Raw genomic sequence first — 18,135 nt, forward strand, 5'->3', positions numbered from 1 at the left:
CAAAAAGGAAATGATCCTACATCCTAAAGCCAAGAAATGTGTCCAAGTTCATTTTTTTTTACCCCTTGATGGTAAAAGTTTAGAGCTTCAAAAGCAGAATTTCACAATGCAAAGACCGAAGAATAAACATTCTCTATTTGATGAATATGCTATCCCACAACAATGAAGAAACATCTTCATAGATGAGGCTTGCTCATTCTGCCTTTTGTGGACTCTGAAAGCCACCTCCTCACTGCACTGGTCAGGCTTTGGGAGTCTTGCCCTAACAGAATTCACTGGAGAGAGGGATTTCTGACCCCACGACAGTTCACAGCTTTTTATCTAACGTGGCTCACAAGATTTTCCTAAGAAATTGTTAGCAGAAGTTTGAGTCATGTACTATAGGACCGATGAGTCCAAAGAACACTTCATTCTAACTTATAAGACTGCTCTAGTCAAGTGTTGCTTTTTTATTTAAAATGTCTGTGGACCTAGAAACAGAAAGCATATTAGGGGTTGCCAAAGCCTGGAGAGCAGGGTGGAATGGGTATGAGTTTTCTTTTGGGGTGTTAAATGTTGTGGGAGTAGAGACTGATGATGGTTGTACAACATGCAAAAGTGGTGATGGTTGCATTACCACTGAATTGTACACTTTAAATGGTTAAAATGATGAATTCTATCACAACGAAAAAGTCCACGAACAATTTGAAAATTATTGAATAGCCATTAACTAAATACATACTTTTATGCTCCAAGTGCTTTATGTGGATGGTCTTGGTTAATCCTCAATTTGAGGTAACATTGTTCTTTTATACCCATGATAGGGAAGCTGAGGCAGAGAGGTTGACCACTTCATGGTAGGGCTGGTGATTGAATCCAGGTAGCCAAACGGCAGAACTCTTAAACACTTCCTTATGTTGCTACTTAGAGAGATATATCAGTGTATCTTCTCTACCAACTTTCAAACTGTGAGTTGCTACTGAGTAGTTGGGTCACCAGCATAAAAAAAAGGTGGATTAGAATGGTGAAGATCCATCTATATCACATGTAGTGAGGGTAGATATTTTGAGGAACTTCTGCGTAGGTTTTATAGGTGTGACTTTTGTGTGTGTACTGGCTCCAGATGTAAAATGTCCTTAGTGTGGGTTATGATAAAAAGTTTGAAAACCTCTACCTAGAGGGTCACACTTATATCAATTCAATTTATTATCAATTTCTTAGAGGTATATAGTTAAAGAGAAGACAGAGAAGGGAGAGGATGATGAGGATGATGCTAAACTTAAAGAAATAATCTGAAATGGTGGTCAAGGCCTTGCACCAACCTGGGTAGGAGAGATGAGGAAGAATATCTTAAATCTGTAGAAAATATAGAAGAGAGTAATAGAGAAAAAATTCTTGCCCAATCCTTAATTTTTATTTCTTCTGCATCCCAGTCCGACGCTCTCTCCACTGTGCCACCGCCCGGTCAGGCTCTAATTTTTATTTCTTTAGAAGAGAGAATATGCCAATGACACATAGATTGTTTTGGATAGAAACAAACTTCTTTGAAACTATCACTTTTCTATGATTGTAAACAAGCTACTTTATATCATTGTGTATTAATTCTTGGTTAAGAGTGCAGACTTAAGTGCTGTAAAATGTAAAATAAGTTGGTACTTTTTACATGCCCCCAATTATTATTTTTTTTCAGTTCCAGTTGAGGGGATTGATGCTAACTTCTGGTGTTCTGGAGAGCTTGTCAGTTCTCTTTGTACTGCAGCTTTTCTTCCCAGGGGCATGGTACGCCTTTCCCTTTCTTCCCACTGTGTCCCTTATCATGGGCGTAGCAACTCTCCTGGTCACTGCCACTGGGCTGTAGCTCGTAGTCTGGCAGGGAGGACTGGAAGAGACACTGTTACCTCTCTCAGAAACTGCCTATCCTTTGAATCTAGCACCACAGGGAGATCCTTGGACCAGTGTATCTCTCTTTCTCTCTCTCTCTTTTAGAATTGTTATGAGTTTATTTGAGGCAAATTGATGACAATTGTTGGGAAAGCAAATCTAAATGAATTGAGAAAATGCTCCAGAGAATGGCAGTTTTGAAGCTTATTTTATACATTAGAATCAAAGGAAGAGATAGATGTAAAGAGGGTTCCGTGAAATCCATTGGTGGTAGATTAAGGAAGTAGGAAAAGGCAAAGCGAGGAAATGTGTTGGGGCAGACTGGAATGTCCAGGAAGCCAGGTGACACTTGGAGAGTTGGAGAACCAGTTTATTATGCCTGCAGGCTCAGAGGAGTTAATTCTCCAAAGTCTGAGCCCCGACTGGAGGGCTTCGGGGCCCATTATAGCCCAGGCTGATGCAGGAAGCGGTCGAGGTTACAAAAGCGCAACTGGAATTAGTGAGCAGAACAGTTACAGGCAAAGCATTTTGCTTTGTCATCATAAAGTCATAGCCACATCATTCCTTCTTTGATGCTCTCTAACAAAGTCTATAGCAGGGGTCCCCAAACTACGGCCCGTGGGCCACATGTGGCCCCCTGAAGGCCATTTATCCGGCCCCCGCGGCACTTCTGGAAGGGTACCTCTTTCATTGGTGGTCAGTGAGAGGAGCATAGTTCCCATTGAAATATTGGTCAGTTTGTTGATTTAAATTTACTTGTTCTTTATTTTAAATATTGTATTTGTTCCCGTTTTGTTTTTTTTACTTTAAAATAAGATATGATCAGTGTGCATAGGAATTTGTTCATAGTTTTTTTTATAGTCCGGCCCTCCAACGGTCTGAGAGACAGTGAACTGGCCCCCTGTGTAAAAAGTTTGGGGACCCCTGGTCTATAGGGCCTGAAAACTATATATGTCTGAAAACACTCATTAGGACATGAAGGCGTGGGGACACTTAGTGACAGAGTGAGGCTTACTAGGATGAGTTTGATTAGGATTTTGTAAGTTGTTATAACAGAAAGTTTCCAAAACCTTTTATAGTAACAATACATCCTACTATTAGTATGCGACTCTTTTTTTTTTTTTTTTAATTACAAAGCTACTTTTAAAACTTTGGGGTGAGCCCCACAAGAATAAAAAACACTGGGATGGGGTAACCCCCTCACCCCCAGGAGTGGCCCAGGGGGAGAGAGGCTACCTGAGGGGAAGTTAAGCACAAAAAGGACCCACTGCAGACTCAGGGCAGAGGGAATGCCATCGGTGCTGGGACCTGTGAGCACTACAGGAGGAAATGCGAGCGTGGTGGGACTGGCTCCAGGCACACAGGCGAAGGGTGAGAGGGTTGGACATGAAGCCACAAAGCTACTTGGGTTCCTCCTTCTCGTTTGCCTTTTTCTGCTTCTGCTGCATGATCTCTGAGTCCCTCTGCTTGCGGGCAGCAGCAGAAAGCCCGTTATCTCGGCGCTTTCCCTTAACCGAGTTGCTCTGCTTTTTCATATTCTTCTGGCGGGCGAGCTCACGCTGGTTACCGTGGGTCATGGCAAAGGCAGCAGCTCCAGCCTGCCTTTGTTTCGTCCCCTCGTTCACTCCCAGTATGTGACTCTTTTTTTTTTTTAATTTTTTTCAATAATTTTATTTTTTTAATGGGGCGACATCAATAAATCAGGATACATATATTCAAAGATAATAAGTCCAGGTATCTTGTCATTCAATTATGTTGCATACCCACCACCCAAAGTCAGATTGTCCTCTGTCACCTTCTATCTAGTTTTCTTTGTGCCCTCCCCCTCCCCCTTTCCCTCTCCCTCTCCCCCCGTAACCACCACACTCTTATCAATGTCTCTTAGTCTCACTTCTATGTCCCACCTACTTATGGAATAATGCAGTTCCTGGTTTTTTCTGATTTACTTATTTCGCTTCGTATCATGTTATCAAGATCCCATGATTTTGCTGTAAATGATCCGATGTCATCATTTCTTATGGCTGAGTAGTATTCCATAGTGTATATGTGCCACATCTTCTTTATCCTCTTAATGATAGTCTCTCTCGTCTACTCCAATCCACTGGAGCGCTTGCAGCGAGTCCTCTGTCCAGAGTTAGAGTCAGGATCTCGACAATGATCAGGAATGGCAGCGGGCAGGTCATTACAGTCCTGGTTGTTCCTTGGGTTCCGCTGGTTGGGGCCCTTCATCAATTTCTGGTAGTATGCCCATTGTTCTTCACAGCATCCCCTGTAATGGCTTTGTGGGGTCACTGTGAGTGGTCCAGGACTCTGGCAGGCCATCCGTGTTGGCTTTTTGACTCTGGTATGGCGAATCCAGGGTGCCGTACCTGCAATTTTAATGGCAGTCGGAGTAGCCAAGACAACTCTATGTGGAGCTGTCCAAACAGGTTGGAGTGTTGTTTTTTTCCAGTCTTTAACCCATAGTATGCGCCCAGGCTGATAGGAGTGGACCCAGTCCTAAGGGGAACGGGGCCCTCTCTAGAACATCGGGGCTATCTTATGGAGCGTTTTCCCTAGCAGCTGGAGATGGGTTGAGAGGCCTAATTCTCCTATCTGTCAGGGAGGGGGGGGTCTCCTCTCAGTTTATTAATAATGGGTGGGGGTCTCCTGTGTAAGATTTCAAAGAGGGAGTATACTGTGGGTCCAGGAGTGCATCAGACCCAAACATGGCAAGGGGTATCAAGTCTACCCAAGGGAGGCCTGTCTCTGGCAGAGCTTAGCTAGGGTGGTCCTTTAGGGTTCAATTCATAGGTTCAACATCCCCTGAACTCTGAGGCCAGTATGTAGCCTGTAATTTCCAGTTGATTTCTAATACTTTGCTATTGCCTGGACAATGGTTGACATGAAGGCAGGCCCTCTTTGCCACTTGATCAGCGAAACAGTTTCCCAAGCTTATTGGGTCGGTTCCTTTTTGAAGTCCTTTGCAGTGTACGACTGCATTTCTTTTGGGTTTCCAGACTGCTTCCAGTAGTTGAAGAATCCTTTGGTTTTTGATTTTTTTGCACTGAGCTGTGAGTAGTCCTTTTTCCTAATAAATTACCCCACGCACATGTAGGGTTGCAAAGGCATATATAGAGTCAGTGAAGATGTTGACCTTCTTTCCCTCTGAATATTGTAGCACTTGGATTAGTGCCCACAGTTCTGCTCTGTGAGCTGACTAAACCTGTGGTAATGCTTCTGCACTGGTGACTCGGTCTCAGGTGGTCACTGCATAACCAGCTTTCTGCTCCCTGTTTTGGATGAAGTTACTTCTGTCTGTGAACAGTTCCAGTTCAGGTTCATGAGAAAGTGTCTGTTAAATCAGGTCGGCTTGAGTAGACCTCATCCATGCTTTCCTCACAGTCATGATCTGGCGGTCTGGCCTCGGAGGGGGAGGAATGTCTCTGGGTTCATTCAGTGTGTGTACTGTTTCTAGTGACACCCGTGGGTTTTTGCACAGTAGTCCCTGATAGTGGGCCATCCTGCTGCTGGTGAGCCACCGGTACCCCTCGCTATTCATCAGGGTTGTCACCGCATGTGGGACTTTCCCATAGATGTTCTGGCCTAAGGTGAGCTTGCCAGCCTCTCTGACTACTGTTACCATGGTGGCTAGTGCCCGTAGGCAAGGGGGCCACCCAGCAGCACTGGGCCGAGCTGTTTAGACAGATAGGCCACTGGTCTCTGCCATGGCCCGACAGTCTGGGTGAGGACCCCTGTGCTACATGGTCTTTCCGCAGACGAAGAGATTGAATTCACTGTTTACACCCGGCAGTCCTGGCGCCGGGCACTGGCGAGCAGTGTCTTTATTTCTTGGCATGCCGTCTCCTGTTTTTCGCCCCAGTCTAGGAGTTCCCCCTCTGGCCCGCTTAGTGCCTCATAGAGGGGTCTTGCCTTCCCTGAGAACCCTGCCGCTCCTAGGAGCTCCCAGGGCTTCTTTTTGTTGTTGGGTCTAGGGGTCGAGCCGAAGGTTTGCTTCCTCTCGGGCCCTAGAGAACATGTCCTTTGGTGATGATGAACCCGAGATACGGGACTCGGGGCTGACATATCTCTCCTTTTTCCAGGACACCTTGTACCCTGTGTCGATCAGCAACTGTAGTAGGATTTTTGTGCCTTTCCAGCAACCTTCTCGGGAGTCGCTGGCCAGGAGATCATCTACATATTGTAGGAGGACACAATTTACCTCTTCTCCCGGGGAAGGCTGTGAGGTCTGCGGCCAAAGCCTCACCAAATAAGGTCGGCAAAATTTTGAATCCCTGAGGCAGATGTGTCCAAGTTAGCTGGGTTTTTCTGCCTGTGTGAGGTTCTTCCAATTTGAAGCCGGACAGCGGCTGGCTCTTGGGAGCCTTCGCAAGCAGAAAAAGGGCATCTTTAAGGTCTAAGCAGGTGAACCAGCTGGCTCCAGGAGGAAGTAGACTCATGAGAGTGTAGGGGTTCGGAACCACCGGGTGCAGAGTGATGACCGTGTTGTTGACTGCCCACAGATCCTGGACTTGCTGGTATCCGCCCCAATTAGGCTTCTTTACTGGTAATAGTGGCGTGTTCCAGGCGGACTGGCATTCAACTAAGATCCCGGCCTCCCTGAGTCTCTTTTTCTTTTTTCTTTTTTTTTTTTTTTTTCTGAAGCTGGAAACAGGGAGAGACAGTCAGACAGACTCCCGCATGCGCCCGACCGGGATCCACCCGGCACGCCCACCATGGGGCAACGCTCTGCCCACCAGGGGGCGATGCTCTGCCCATCCTGGGCGTCGCCATGTTGCGACCAGAGCCACTCTAGCGCCCGAGGCAGAGGCCACAGAGCCATCCCCAGCGCCCGGGCCATCTTTGCTCCAATGGAGCCTTGGCTGCGGGAGGGGAAGAGAGAGACAGAGAGGAAAGCGCGGTGGAGGGGTGGAGAAGTAAATGGGCGCTTCTCCTATGTGCCCTGGCCGGGAATCGAACCCGGCTCCTCTGCATGCTAGGCCGACGCTCTACCGCTGAGCCAACCGGCCAGGGCCTCCCTGAGTCTCTTTATGGCTCTCTGAGCTCTGTTCCGAGCCGAGCTTCCCTGGGCACTGGGCTTTGTCTCTGTCTTACTGGGACTGCCCAGGTTTCAGGTCCACTACCACAGGTGCATGGCTTTTGCCATCCTGGGAGGATTCTTCTCTGCCCAGACTAGTGGGAATTCTTCTAAGAGTTCAGGCGGGTTTTGCTCATTTATCTCCTGGGCATGGAGCTTCCATTCAGCCTCCCTGGCGACCGTTATGGACAGTATCAGAGTTTCCTCTTGTGTTCCTAAAGTTAAGCTGGCAGGTTTTCCAGGAGTCAGGTTATTTGGGCTCGTAGCTTAGTCAGTAGGTCCTGTCCCAGGAGGGGTATAGGACATTTAGGTAGATACAGGAATTCATGGACAACTTGATGTCCCCTGATTTGACACGTTCAGGACTTGCAGAAGGGGAGAGGAGTTTGAGTGCCCATGGCTCCAGTTATGGTGGCTTCTCGCTCAGTAAAGGGTGTGACTGGCATGGTGACTACCAAGTGTTCTGCTTCGTGTCCACCATAAAAGTCATTGGCTGGCCCCCTACCATCATGCTGACCATGGGCTCCCGGGGGCCTAATTTTACGGAGCCTGGTCTTACCTAATCAGCATCAACCCCAGCTAACCTCATCAAGTCTTGAACCACTGGTTCTGGTTGATAGTTGCCTTTCCTCGACTGAGTGGTTTTGGCCGCAGGGCCAGAGGCTGTTTTCTGGTTGGGGTATTCATTTTGCCAATGTCCGATCTCTTTGCAATATACACACATTGATCAGGTTTCAGGGGCTGGTGTCTCATCATTCTGCCCTTCCTGGGAGGTCCAGCCTTTTAATCAGGTCAGGGTTGCCGAGAGCTGCAGCAAAGAGGGAGACCTTTTGTGTCATTTTTTTATCTGCTTCTTTCCGAGCTTCCAGTCCTGGTTGATGTAGACCTTGTTGCCAACCTCTAACAACTGGGTGGCATTCATTCCAGCGAAGCCTTCTAATTTCTGGAGCGTGTGGCAGCTGTCAGGATAGAATTAGGCTACAAAGGCGGCATTAACTGGTTGTTGATTTTTGACTGCCTCAGGGTCCAATGGGGTGTAAACTCAGAAGGCTTCACAGAGCGCTTCATAGTAGTCAGCGGGAGGCTCATCAGGGTTTTGAGGCACGGAGGTGATTTTGGACATATTGGTGGGCTTCTTAGCCCCTGCCTGGACTCTGTGGAGAAGCACCACGCGGTACAGACGTAGAGAATTCCTTCTTCCCTCGGTGTTGAAGTCCCAGTCTGGTTTGACGTCTGGGGCCACAGCCTTTGTCCATGCCTCCACATCAAGGGACCCTGCTGGAGCTTGAACTTGTATCCATTTTCAGGTTTCGGTCAGGGTTCACCTTCACTTTTCAATGTTGAGCAGGGTGAGAAGCAGCTGGCGGCATCATCCCAAGTAGGCTGATGAGTTTGGAAGATGGACTACGAGAGCCCGAGGCTTCTCAGAACAGGAAGGCATGTGGTGCTTCCAGTTCAAAAGATCTGTGGTGGTGAAGGGTTGATAATGCAAGGCGGGCTGTCCTGCCCGGACGCTGCCATCTGTATTTAGTTGCTGGGGTCCTCGGGTCTCCCGGAGAAGCATCTGGCAGGCGGATGTCTGCTGGGCCAACCGTAGGCGTCTCCCGATGGGTTCCAGGTCTGGCTGGTCAGGTTCAGGCTCGTGCGGCGGGGAGACTGATGGTGGTGGGCTCTTGGGCAAGGTAGGTGGTGCTGTGGAGCCACGATCAGTCACGCATACATCCATTCATACAGCGGTTATTGCTTTCCCCCCCTTTCCCAGGGCATCCCTATTTGGTGTCTCAATCTTAAGATCGTGAGAGGTGATCAAGCTCCCCCTTCCGTTCCGAGACAGGCTGGACTGGGTGAGCGTTCCCGGGACCTTACCTTGTCCAGATGCCTGACCTGAAAATGTTAGTCTGTCTCTCTGTTGAGTCCGGTCGGGTCCAGTTGCTCCAGTGATGAGGTCCCATGGAAGATGTCGGGTGGCGCCGCCTCGTTCACACAGAAGGCCCCCTCTGCCAGGTGGTTCTTGCTGCTGGGCTGGTGGCGCAAGGGACCAGCATGGTTGGCTTCCCGGTCAGGGAACCAAATGTTGCGACCTACTGGCATGTCCAAGAAGCCAAGCAACACTTGGCGAGTTGGAGAACCAGTTTATCATGAGGGTGGGCTCAGAGGAGTTAATTCTCCGAAGTCTGAGCCCCGACTAGACTAGCGGACTTTGGGGCCTTTTATAGCCCGGGCTGATGCAAGAGGCAAGCAAGGTTACAAAAGCGGAACCGGAATTAGCGAGCAGAGTGGAGCAGTTACCGGGGAAGCGTTCTGCTATGTCATCATGGAGTCATAGCTATATCAATTTCCAGATAAAAAGTAAAATGGAGAGACATATACTGCTTTTAAATTGGTGGGTAAAGGATAGCAAATACTTAACATTTATAGCACAGAGAGATGGTATTCTGGGAACACGGTAATAATGAGAGATTCTGTGGTTCTGTGCTCTGGTGTGATGGTGTGCCTTAAGAGGTCTGGAAAAGATTACTCTGACATTTCAAAGGTCTGCTATCTTAGATGTAAAAAGACAATAATAAACAGGCTAGCCTTAGGTACAGATTGACCTTTGTCAAGAAAGTGACAGGCCTAGCATGAGATAACCCACCCTGATCCGCTTTTAGTTGGGAATATTTATGTTTAGATCATCCAGTGTGGTTGCTTTGAGTCCCTGAGGTTTTAAGGCCCACCATGCAGGCCTCCCCTGAGCTTTTCAGATTTAGTATGTGGCCCCTTTTTCACCTGTACTTTTGCTTTGGGTCATAAATCAGTCTGAAGGATGCATTAAAATCTTGGATAATGTCCCATGGTGCTAGGAAGGCTCATTCCTAGGAAGTCTTATTTGTCACAAGTCAATGTCTTGTGGAAAGGGTGGACCATTGGGGATGGGGCAAGACTGTATCCTTGGATGGAAGTTAAGGCTAAATTTTTGAAGTATGTACATGTACTTTCAAATAAATAAATTAAAAGCATTGTGACAAAGTTGTTTCAAATCTAGGAGTAAAAGAAATACAACTCTTCCTAATGGTAAGTTAGCAAGAAAAATCTGGTTACTGAAAACCTTTATCCTGAAATTAGAGAAAAATAGATATCTATATTTTTGCAAGGTTAATCTTCATTGTAATCTTTTTTTATTTTTTAAGTGAGAGGAGGGAAAATAGAAAGATAGACTCCTGCATGTGCCCTGGCTGGGATCCAACCTGCAACCCCCATCTGGAGCCAATGCTCAAATCTACTGAGCTATTTTTAGCACCTGAGGCTGATGTACTTGGATAACTGAGCTATCCTCAGCACCTGTGGCCAGTGCTGAAACCCATCAAGCCAGTTGAGCCACTGGCAGCTGGAGAGGAAGAGGGAGAGAAGCTGGTGAGGGATGGGGGAGAGAAGCAGATAGTCACTTTTTATGTGTGCCTTGACTGGGAATAGAACCTGGAATAGAACACTGGGCCGACGCTCTATCCACTATGCTAACTGGCCAGGGCTCATTGTAATCTTTTTTTTTTTTTTCATATCAAAGGAGGTCATCCTCCTTTGAATGTAACCTTGTCACTTAACTATCTGTTTTGTTACTGGCATGTCTCCATACTTAATTGTCATCTTTCCCTTTTTGTAAAGGGTGGTAGCTAATTCCTGCTTTGACTGGGCTCTTATAAGAAATAACTAGGTATGCAAAAAGCACCTGATGTTTAATATATTCCTTTCTAGTGAGAAAGAACTGTGGGATTGGATTAATTGGAAAGTGTTTTAAGAATGTGGGACAACTTTGGAGCCCTGAGCCATCAAGTAAAAAGTTCAGTCACTCTGTGGATGCCATGCTGGGAGGAAGCTCTGCCGCTTGGAGAGACCACCTGTAGTTGTCAGGCAGATTGCTGTAGCTGAGATCCCACCCCGAAGCTAGCATCCAGCACTAGACATGTGATAGACTCCTTCAGGTGATTCCAGCCACAGCTGACTGGTCATCCGCACTGAGGCCCTGAAACCAGGAGATGACCCGCAAGTCCTGCTGCCTGTCACCACGAAAGCCAAAGTTGTGAGACAAGTGAGAAGGAAAATGGTTTATTCAAGAGTCAGCAGCCTGAGAAGATGGGGGACTCCTGTCTCAAAGCCCATCTTATGTCTCAGTGCAGGCAGGGGTTTTCTTCAGGATCTCGGGAAGAGGGAATGGCGGAAGGCAGAACAAAGAGATCAAAGGGAGAGGGGCTCTTCCAAAACGGAAGGTGACTTATTCTTGTCAGTTCCCAAAAGGGTCCCAGCAGCTTCAGCAACATTCTCGAGGTTGAGCTGGCCGTGAACGGGCAGGATAGAGGCCTCTGGTTTCTGCAAATATATTCAATACTTGAAACATTTGGTTAGCTAGTTAATGAGAGCAAAATCTAATGTGATTAGTCTGAGTCACATGGAATTGAAACTGCCTGTTACAAACAGCCGGACACCTGTGGTTTCCTCATAGCTTCCTCAGGTGTCAGCATTCCTTATTCCTGAAACAGGCTATTATTATTCAACTGTAGCCAGAGCTTGGGACAGATACCTGGCTTCAGATCCTGTTACTTACCAGCTGTGCCTCAATTCCCTCATCTGTAAAATGGGGGTGTTAATAGTACTCATCCATCTATAGTGTTATTGTGAGGATTAAATGAGTTCACACACATGAAGTGCTAAGAGAAATGCCCAGCATATATGAAGTACTATAGATATTTGTGTGAGGTAGCAGTGGGTACTGAGATCTGATTTGAAAGTTATGTCAGTGGTTTCAATAGCAGTTCAATGTGACAAGTCGAACTGTAGGCTTTTCGGGAGTAATTTGACAAATTATAGGAAACAACACTTTTTAAGCTATTTTTTCCTGTCAGCATCAAGTGAGTCCCTGGTGTTGTGTATCAAGGCGGCTACATGCTGGGTGCTGGGAATGAAAGCCTTAGGTGTTAAAGAGAAAAGCATGGGAGCCGTGCCTCTGAGCAGGCAGGTCAGGTTGTATACCCGGGACGTCATGTGATCCTCCTGCCGTCTAGGAGTTCATAAGCATTTTAGAGAGGTGGAAATGGAGGAGGCTCAGGTTAAGTCACTACCCAGAGGTCACAGCGAGTAACTCAGGTGTGTGTGACTACAGCGTTCCTGTTCTAATTGACATTATGCTCCTTGGGTTTTAAGTGCCTGTGTTAGAATGTCATATGAAGAACCCATTAATATGTGAGAATTGTAAGACATGAATTCTGCCTTTTTTTTTATATATATATATTTTTTTTTTTTTCTGAAGCTGGAAACGGGGAGAGACAGTCAGACAGACTCCCACATGTGCCTGACCGGGATCCACCCAGCACGCCCACCAGGGGGCAACGCTCTGCCCACCAGGGGGCGATGCTCTGCCCCTCCGGGGCGTCGCTCTGCAGCGACCAGAGCCACTCTAGCGCCTGGGGCAGAGGCCAAGGAGCCATCCCCAGCGCCCGGGCCATCTTTGCTCCAATGAAGCCTCGCTGCAAGAGGGGAAGAGAGAGACAGAGAGGAAGGAGAGGGGGAAGGGTGGAGAAGCAGATGGGCGCCTCTCCTGTGTGCCCTGGCCGGGAATTGAACCCGGGACTTCCGCACGCCAGGCTGATGCTCTACCACTGAGCCAACCGGCCAGGGCTGAATTCTGCTTTTTTCCTGAATTCTAGCAAAGGGAGAGCCAAGTAATTTTAGTTTTGAGCCACTTCTTCATATCCTGACTTAAAGATATTTCACTAAGTTCTTGATCAGAGGAATTCAGGAATGATTGCAAAAAGAATTAGCTAAATTACATTCAATTGTAAGGTAAATTAATAACTAACAAACCTTTCCCACACTTACTCTTTTGAAGGAGATATTTGTAAACCAAAATTTTATATATTTTGTCTAAGCACATTTAATTATGTTGTGGGTTTATTTTTTATTTATTTATTTATTTATTTTACAGAGACAGTGAGTCAGAGAAAGGGACAGACAAACAGGAACGGAGAGAGATGAGAAGCATCAATCATTCGTTTTTCGTTGAGCGTTGCTACACCTTAGTTGTTCATTGATTGCTTTCTCATATGTGCCTTGACCGCGGGCCTTCAGCAGACCAAGTAACCCCTTGCTGGGGTCAGTGACCTTGGGTTCAAGTTGGTGGGCTTTTGCTCAAACCAGATGAGCCCGCGCTCAAGCTGGCGACCTCGGGGTCTCGAACCTGGGTCCTCCACATCCCAGTCCGATGTTCTATCCACTGCGCGACCACCTGGTCAGGCTGGGTTTATTTTTTAAATTTTATTTATTGATTTTAGAGAGAGGAGAGAGAGAAGGGAGGGAGAGGAGTGGGAAGTATCAACTCCTAGTACATGTAGTTGCTTCTTGTATGTGCCCTAACCAGGCAAGCCTGGGATTTCAAACCGATGACTTCAGCATTCCAGGTCAATGCTTTATCCACTGTGCCACCACAGTTCAGGCTGGTGTGGTCTTTTACACTTTATAAATACAAGTCTATTTTAATGACTTGACCGTTTGGAACTTTCAGTCCTGCTTTAAATATTTGTTTTTAGGGCTTGTACTTTTTGTTAAATGCAGTTATAAATTCTTTTTTTTTTAATTTTTTAATTTTTTTTTGTGACAGAGACAGAGAGAGAGACAGAGAGAGGGACAGATAAGGATAGACAGGAAGGGAGAGAGATGAGAAGCATCAGTTCTTCGTTGCAGCTCCCTAGTCTCCTTAGTTGTTCATTGATTGCTTTCTCATATGTACCTTGACCTGGGGGCTCCAGTAGAGCGAGTGAACCCCTGCTCAAGCCAGCGATGTTGGGGTCATGTCTATGATCCCACGCTCAAGCCAGTGACCCTGCACTCAATCTGGTGAGCCCATGTTCAATCTGGATGAGCATGAGTTTAATTAAGCTGGTGACTTTGGGGTTTCAAACCTGTGTCTTCTGCATCCCAGACTGACGCTCTATCCACTGCGCCACTATCTGGTCAGGCTATATAAATTCTTAATATTTCCTTTCATTTAAAGTAGTTTTATCTGTAACTACAATGGTGTATAAATTTCAGAGATACACATTTATTTTAACTCCTTTTTTGAACAATTAGACAAACATAATACAACATAATCATGTTGTATCTGTGCTAACATATCTGAATTGTATTCCCTACCTTATATTTGCAATTGTGTCAAAATGCATATACTTGAAGATTTTATATTCTTTTTTGTTTTTTTAATTGATGAGAGAGAGAGACAGGTAAGAAAAGAGAGGGGAGAAGAGAGATGAGAAGCATCAACTCGTAATTGCTTTACTTTAGTTGTTCATTGATTGCTTCTCATATGTGGTTTGCCCAGGGGACTCAAGCTGAGCCATTGACTCCTTGCTTAAGCCAGCAAACTTGGACTCAAACCAGCAACCTTTGGGCTTTAACCAACAACCTTTGGGTCCAAGCCAGTGACCCAGGGATCATGTTGATGATCCCGTGCTCAGGCCAGTGACCCCACACTCAAGCTGGGGACCTTGGGGTTTCAAACTGGGGACTTCAGCATCCCAGGTTGATGCTTTATCCGCTGCACCACTACCAGTCAGGCGTATATTTTTGTGTTTGTTTGCTTGCTTGCTTTTTATTGTGATACAATATACATAACAGAAAATTTACCATTTTTAAGTGAATGGTTTATGTGGATTAAGTACGTTCACATTGTTGTTCAACCATCACCACTATCCATCTCCAGAATGTTTTCAACATCCCAAATTGAAACTTATTAACCAATAACTCCCATTCCCCTTCCCTCCCAGCCCTTGATAACCACTGTTCTACTTTCTGTATGCATTTGACTATTCTAGGTACCTCAGATGAGTGGAAACAGACCATATTTGTCCTCCATGACTGGCTTATTTCACTTAACATAAATATCTTCAAAGTTTATCATGAACATCATTTTGAAGTTAGAAAAGACCCGTTTGGTCCTTGTTGAGCCAGTAACTCATTCTGTAGAATGCTGTATTTTCTTAAATTTCTATCTATTGTACTTTTATTTCCTGACTTTAAGAAATCCTTAGAATTGAAGATGTACTAACTATGTGTATAATTTTCAACCACCAACTCTGTGAATGACCCTGTACCAACTATTAAAAGGGAAGCAAAACTTCGTGGCCAGGTCTGGCCCTCAAGGAGCCCGTGGTCTTTGCTACAAGTACCAGAAGTCTGTGGCAAGAAGACTTAAAACCACACATGACTGTGGAGGAGGTAGTTTTTGAGCTGAATGCAGAAGGAAAAAAATTTTTTTAACAGAAATAGTTCATGTTGGTTTAGTCTATGCATTCTGGAACAAAAAGAATACATTAATATTCATAGTTATCTGTACCATAAAGTTAAAATTAAATGGAGCTTTCAAAGCAATTAGGTTTATTTTATTAAACATCAGCATGGAGTAAGTAGGGTTGGCTCCTTTCTCTGATGTTTTAATATCCATTCTGGCCAATTAGCCAGAACTTTCCTTGAACACACATTGCTAGTTGGTCTACTCTAGTCTTTCTATCTGGTCATTTGTTTTGTACAGGAGTCTTTTTTCTTCCCTTGGTTACTCTTGCTCTGAGTCTTAACTCTTGTACTTCCTGAGTATCTTTAGACTTTTATTTTATTTTTTATTGATTTTAAAGAGACAGAGAGGAGGGGAGAGAGACGGGGAGGGTGCGGATGGAGGAAGCATTCCTTTGTTGTTCCACTTAGCTGCGTAGTCATTGGTTGAGTCTCATATGTGCCCTGACTGGGGATCGAACCCGCAGTGTTGGTATTTCAGGACACAGCTCTAACCGACTGAGCTAACTGGCCAGGGTCGATTCTCTTATCTTCTCTTTTACTGACTCTTAAGCATCTCTCACTTGAAGTACAGTAACTTCCCGACTGGCTGCCTTGCCTCCTAGCTTATCCTGCTCCAATCTTTAGGGCTAATGTGATTTTACTAAAATCAAATAGGTCTCTTCCTTCTGAAAACACTTGACTGATTTTCTCTTGTCTTTCCTCACAATAGCTGTGAGGTTTTACTATGTTCCAGTTCTTGCCTGCATTTTTCCCCCCTAATCTTCCATCACCATCTCCTCACTAGGGCAGTGTACTATTTTAGTTTAGTGCATAGTATGTCTTTAGAAACCATTCTGTCTTATTCTCACATTGGAGCTGGAGACCAAAGAGAAGTCTAACAGGAGGCTTGTTCTTCTGCAATATTTGACCTTTATCTTCTGCCCTCTTTCTCTAATCATTTTTGCCTGTCTTTTTGGGTTTGGGTTGCTAATCTTGAGGGAATCACCCCCCCCACACACACACACACAATTTACCAACATCTGTCTCCTATCTGGAGTTCTGAGAACAAGCAATGGCATTTAGGTAAGGAAATTGGCCCTTGCTGAGTTCTGGGTTGAATTTTTTTAGGTCTCGTTGGTCCCAATGCTGTTTCAGTGACGCACTTTGCCAAGAGCACATGGCTCTGGCTATGAGGCATGATGTGTTTTATCTACACGTATTAGTTCTTATTTGTTCTAAGCAGGAATCAGCCAAGTTCAACAGAGGCCATTGCCAAATGTCCCAAATGATGCATTTCTCCCAAAATTATTTAAAATACAATGATACCTATTATATATTGTAGTTTATGCACTTGTAGTAAGATGTGCATGAGCAGTGATGAAGGCGCTGAGTGCTGGAGTTCAACTGAGAGGCTGTAAACCCAGTGAGGACCTTACTGAACTCCAGATTATTGTGCTGTATACTGTGCTCTCTGACTAACCACCCCTTCAAAATATGAGTGCTTCTGTTAATGCACGGGTACCACTGGAGGTGAGCCACTCTGAATGCCCATCAGAAACAATTTGCCGCTCAGCTGCAAGGAGTAGTTAGCTGGCAGCCTCCAGCGGTTAGTACTTCAGGATTTGCCTTGGTGGAAGCCATGCTTATCTCCGCTGGTTTTTGTTTTTTTTTTCATATTAATATCTATCTCTTTCTTTCTATTCCCCCTCCACCACAATATATGGAGCTTTTGGAGGGTGGGGTTCTTTACAAGTAAAGCAGCTTAGAAGAGGGTGACACAAAACTTTTAGTTTCATATTTAGTGTGTTAGAAATTATTTTCACTGATGTAATCTTGAGGTCCATTTGGTGTTTCTTAAACTATTTTAGTGTGTCATCCCTGGCCAGGTAGCTCAGTTAGTTAATCATCCCAGTACACCAAGGTTGTGGGTTCATCCCCTGATCAGGCCACATACAAGACTCAATCAACAAATGCTTAAATAAGTGGAACAACAAATTGATCTCTCTCTCTCTATCCCTCTCCCTTCCTCTCTGTCTCTCTAAAGTCAATCAATCCATCCAGCCATAAAAAATTTAAACTATTTTAGTGTGTCAAAGACTCATCCTAGTCTAATGGGAAGAACAACTAGTCTGGACTGGTCACAGCATTCCCACTAACTAGTTTATGACTCCAGACAAGTTACTTCAAGACTTTTATGGATCTGGTCTGCAAGGAGGGGCAGTTGGACTGGAGTTGAATTGTTATGCTGAGGTCTCTGTCGTATGGGTATGCTAGAGAGCTTTGTCTCATTGCTCACACTGTACCAGGGGTCCCCAAACTTTTTACGCAGGGGGCCAGTTCACTGTCCCTCAGACCGTTGGAGGGCCGCCACATACAGTGCTCCTCTCACTGACCACCAATGAAAGAGGTGCCCCTTCCGGAAGTGTGGCGGAGGGCCGGATAAATGGCCTCAGGGGGCCTCATGCGGCCCGAGGGCTGTAGTTTGGGGACACCTGCTTCGGCAGCTAACAGGTGGGATCCTAGCAAGGACGTCAGACTTTTTTCCTTGGCAGAGGTGCTGCTTTCCTCTGAAACATTCAAGCCACTCAAATAGTTCCTATGGCAACAGGTCTCTTGTTTTTCTTGTGATGCAGATTTTTGAAAAGGTTCTTCATCTGTATGCCCTTTAGGATCTGTGGGCTTCTAACCTAAAGCCCCTTTGATTTGACAAAACCTTTCTTTGAAGACTTTACCCTCAGGAATATCGTAGACATGTCTACTAGAAGAATAAGCAGTTGTTAGTCATACTAAATGTGAAATTTTAGTGGATTAATAAGGTCTCTCATATCAAATAGAAGAGTAATTATTAGATTAGTTGGTAGAACAATAATGCCAAGAAAATTAATATTCTTTGTGAGGATCAG

The 18,135-nt window shown here is 45.5% G+C and overlaps 2 protein-coding genes across 2 annotated transcripts in view; one reads left to right on the forward strand and one right to left on the reverse strand.

Annotated features, from left to right (window-relative positions):
- The window catches only part of GCH1 (GTP cyclohydrolase 1), a 61,879-nt gene that overhangs the window by 1,483 nt on the left and 42,261 nt on the right, over nucleotides 1–18,135 (forward strand). The gene's annotated exons all lie outside the window — the stretch shown is intronic.
- LOC136335061 (small EDRK-rich factor 2-like) lies at nucleotides 3,021–3,655 on the reverse strand. Its single transcript, XM_066276078.1, has one exon. The coding sequence runs from the start codon at nucleotides 3,435–3,437 to the stop codon at nucleotides 3,261–3,263; it is 177 nt and encodes a 58-aa protein (XP_066132175.1). The 5' UTR covers nucleotides 3,438–3,655; the 3' UTR covers nucleotides 3,021–3,260.

This window comes from Saccopteryx bilineata, chromosome 4 (genome assembly GCF_036850765.1).
Source record: "Saccopteryx bilineata isolate mSacBil1 chromosome 4, mSacBil1_pri_phased_curated, whole genome shotgun sequence".
NCBI classification, from domain to species: Eukaryota; Metazoa; Chordata; class Mammalia; order Chiroptera; family Emballonuridae; genus Saccopteryx; species Saccopteryx bilineata.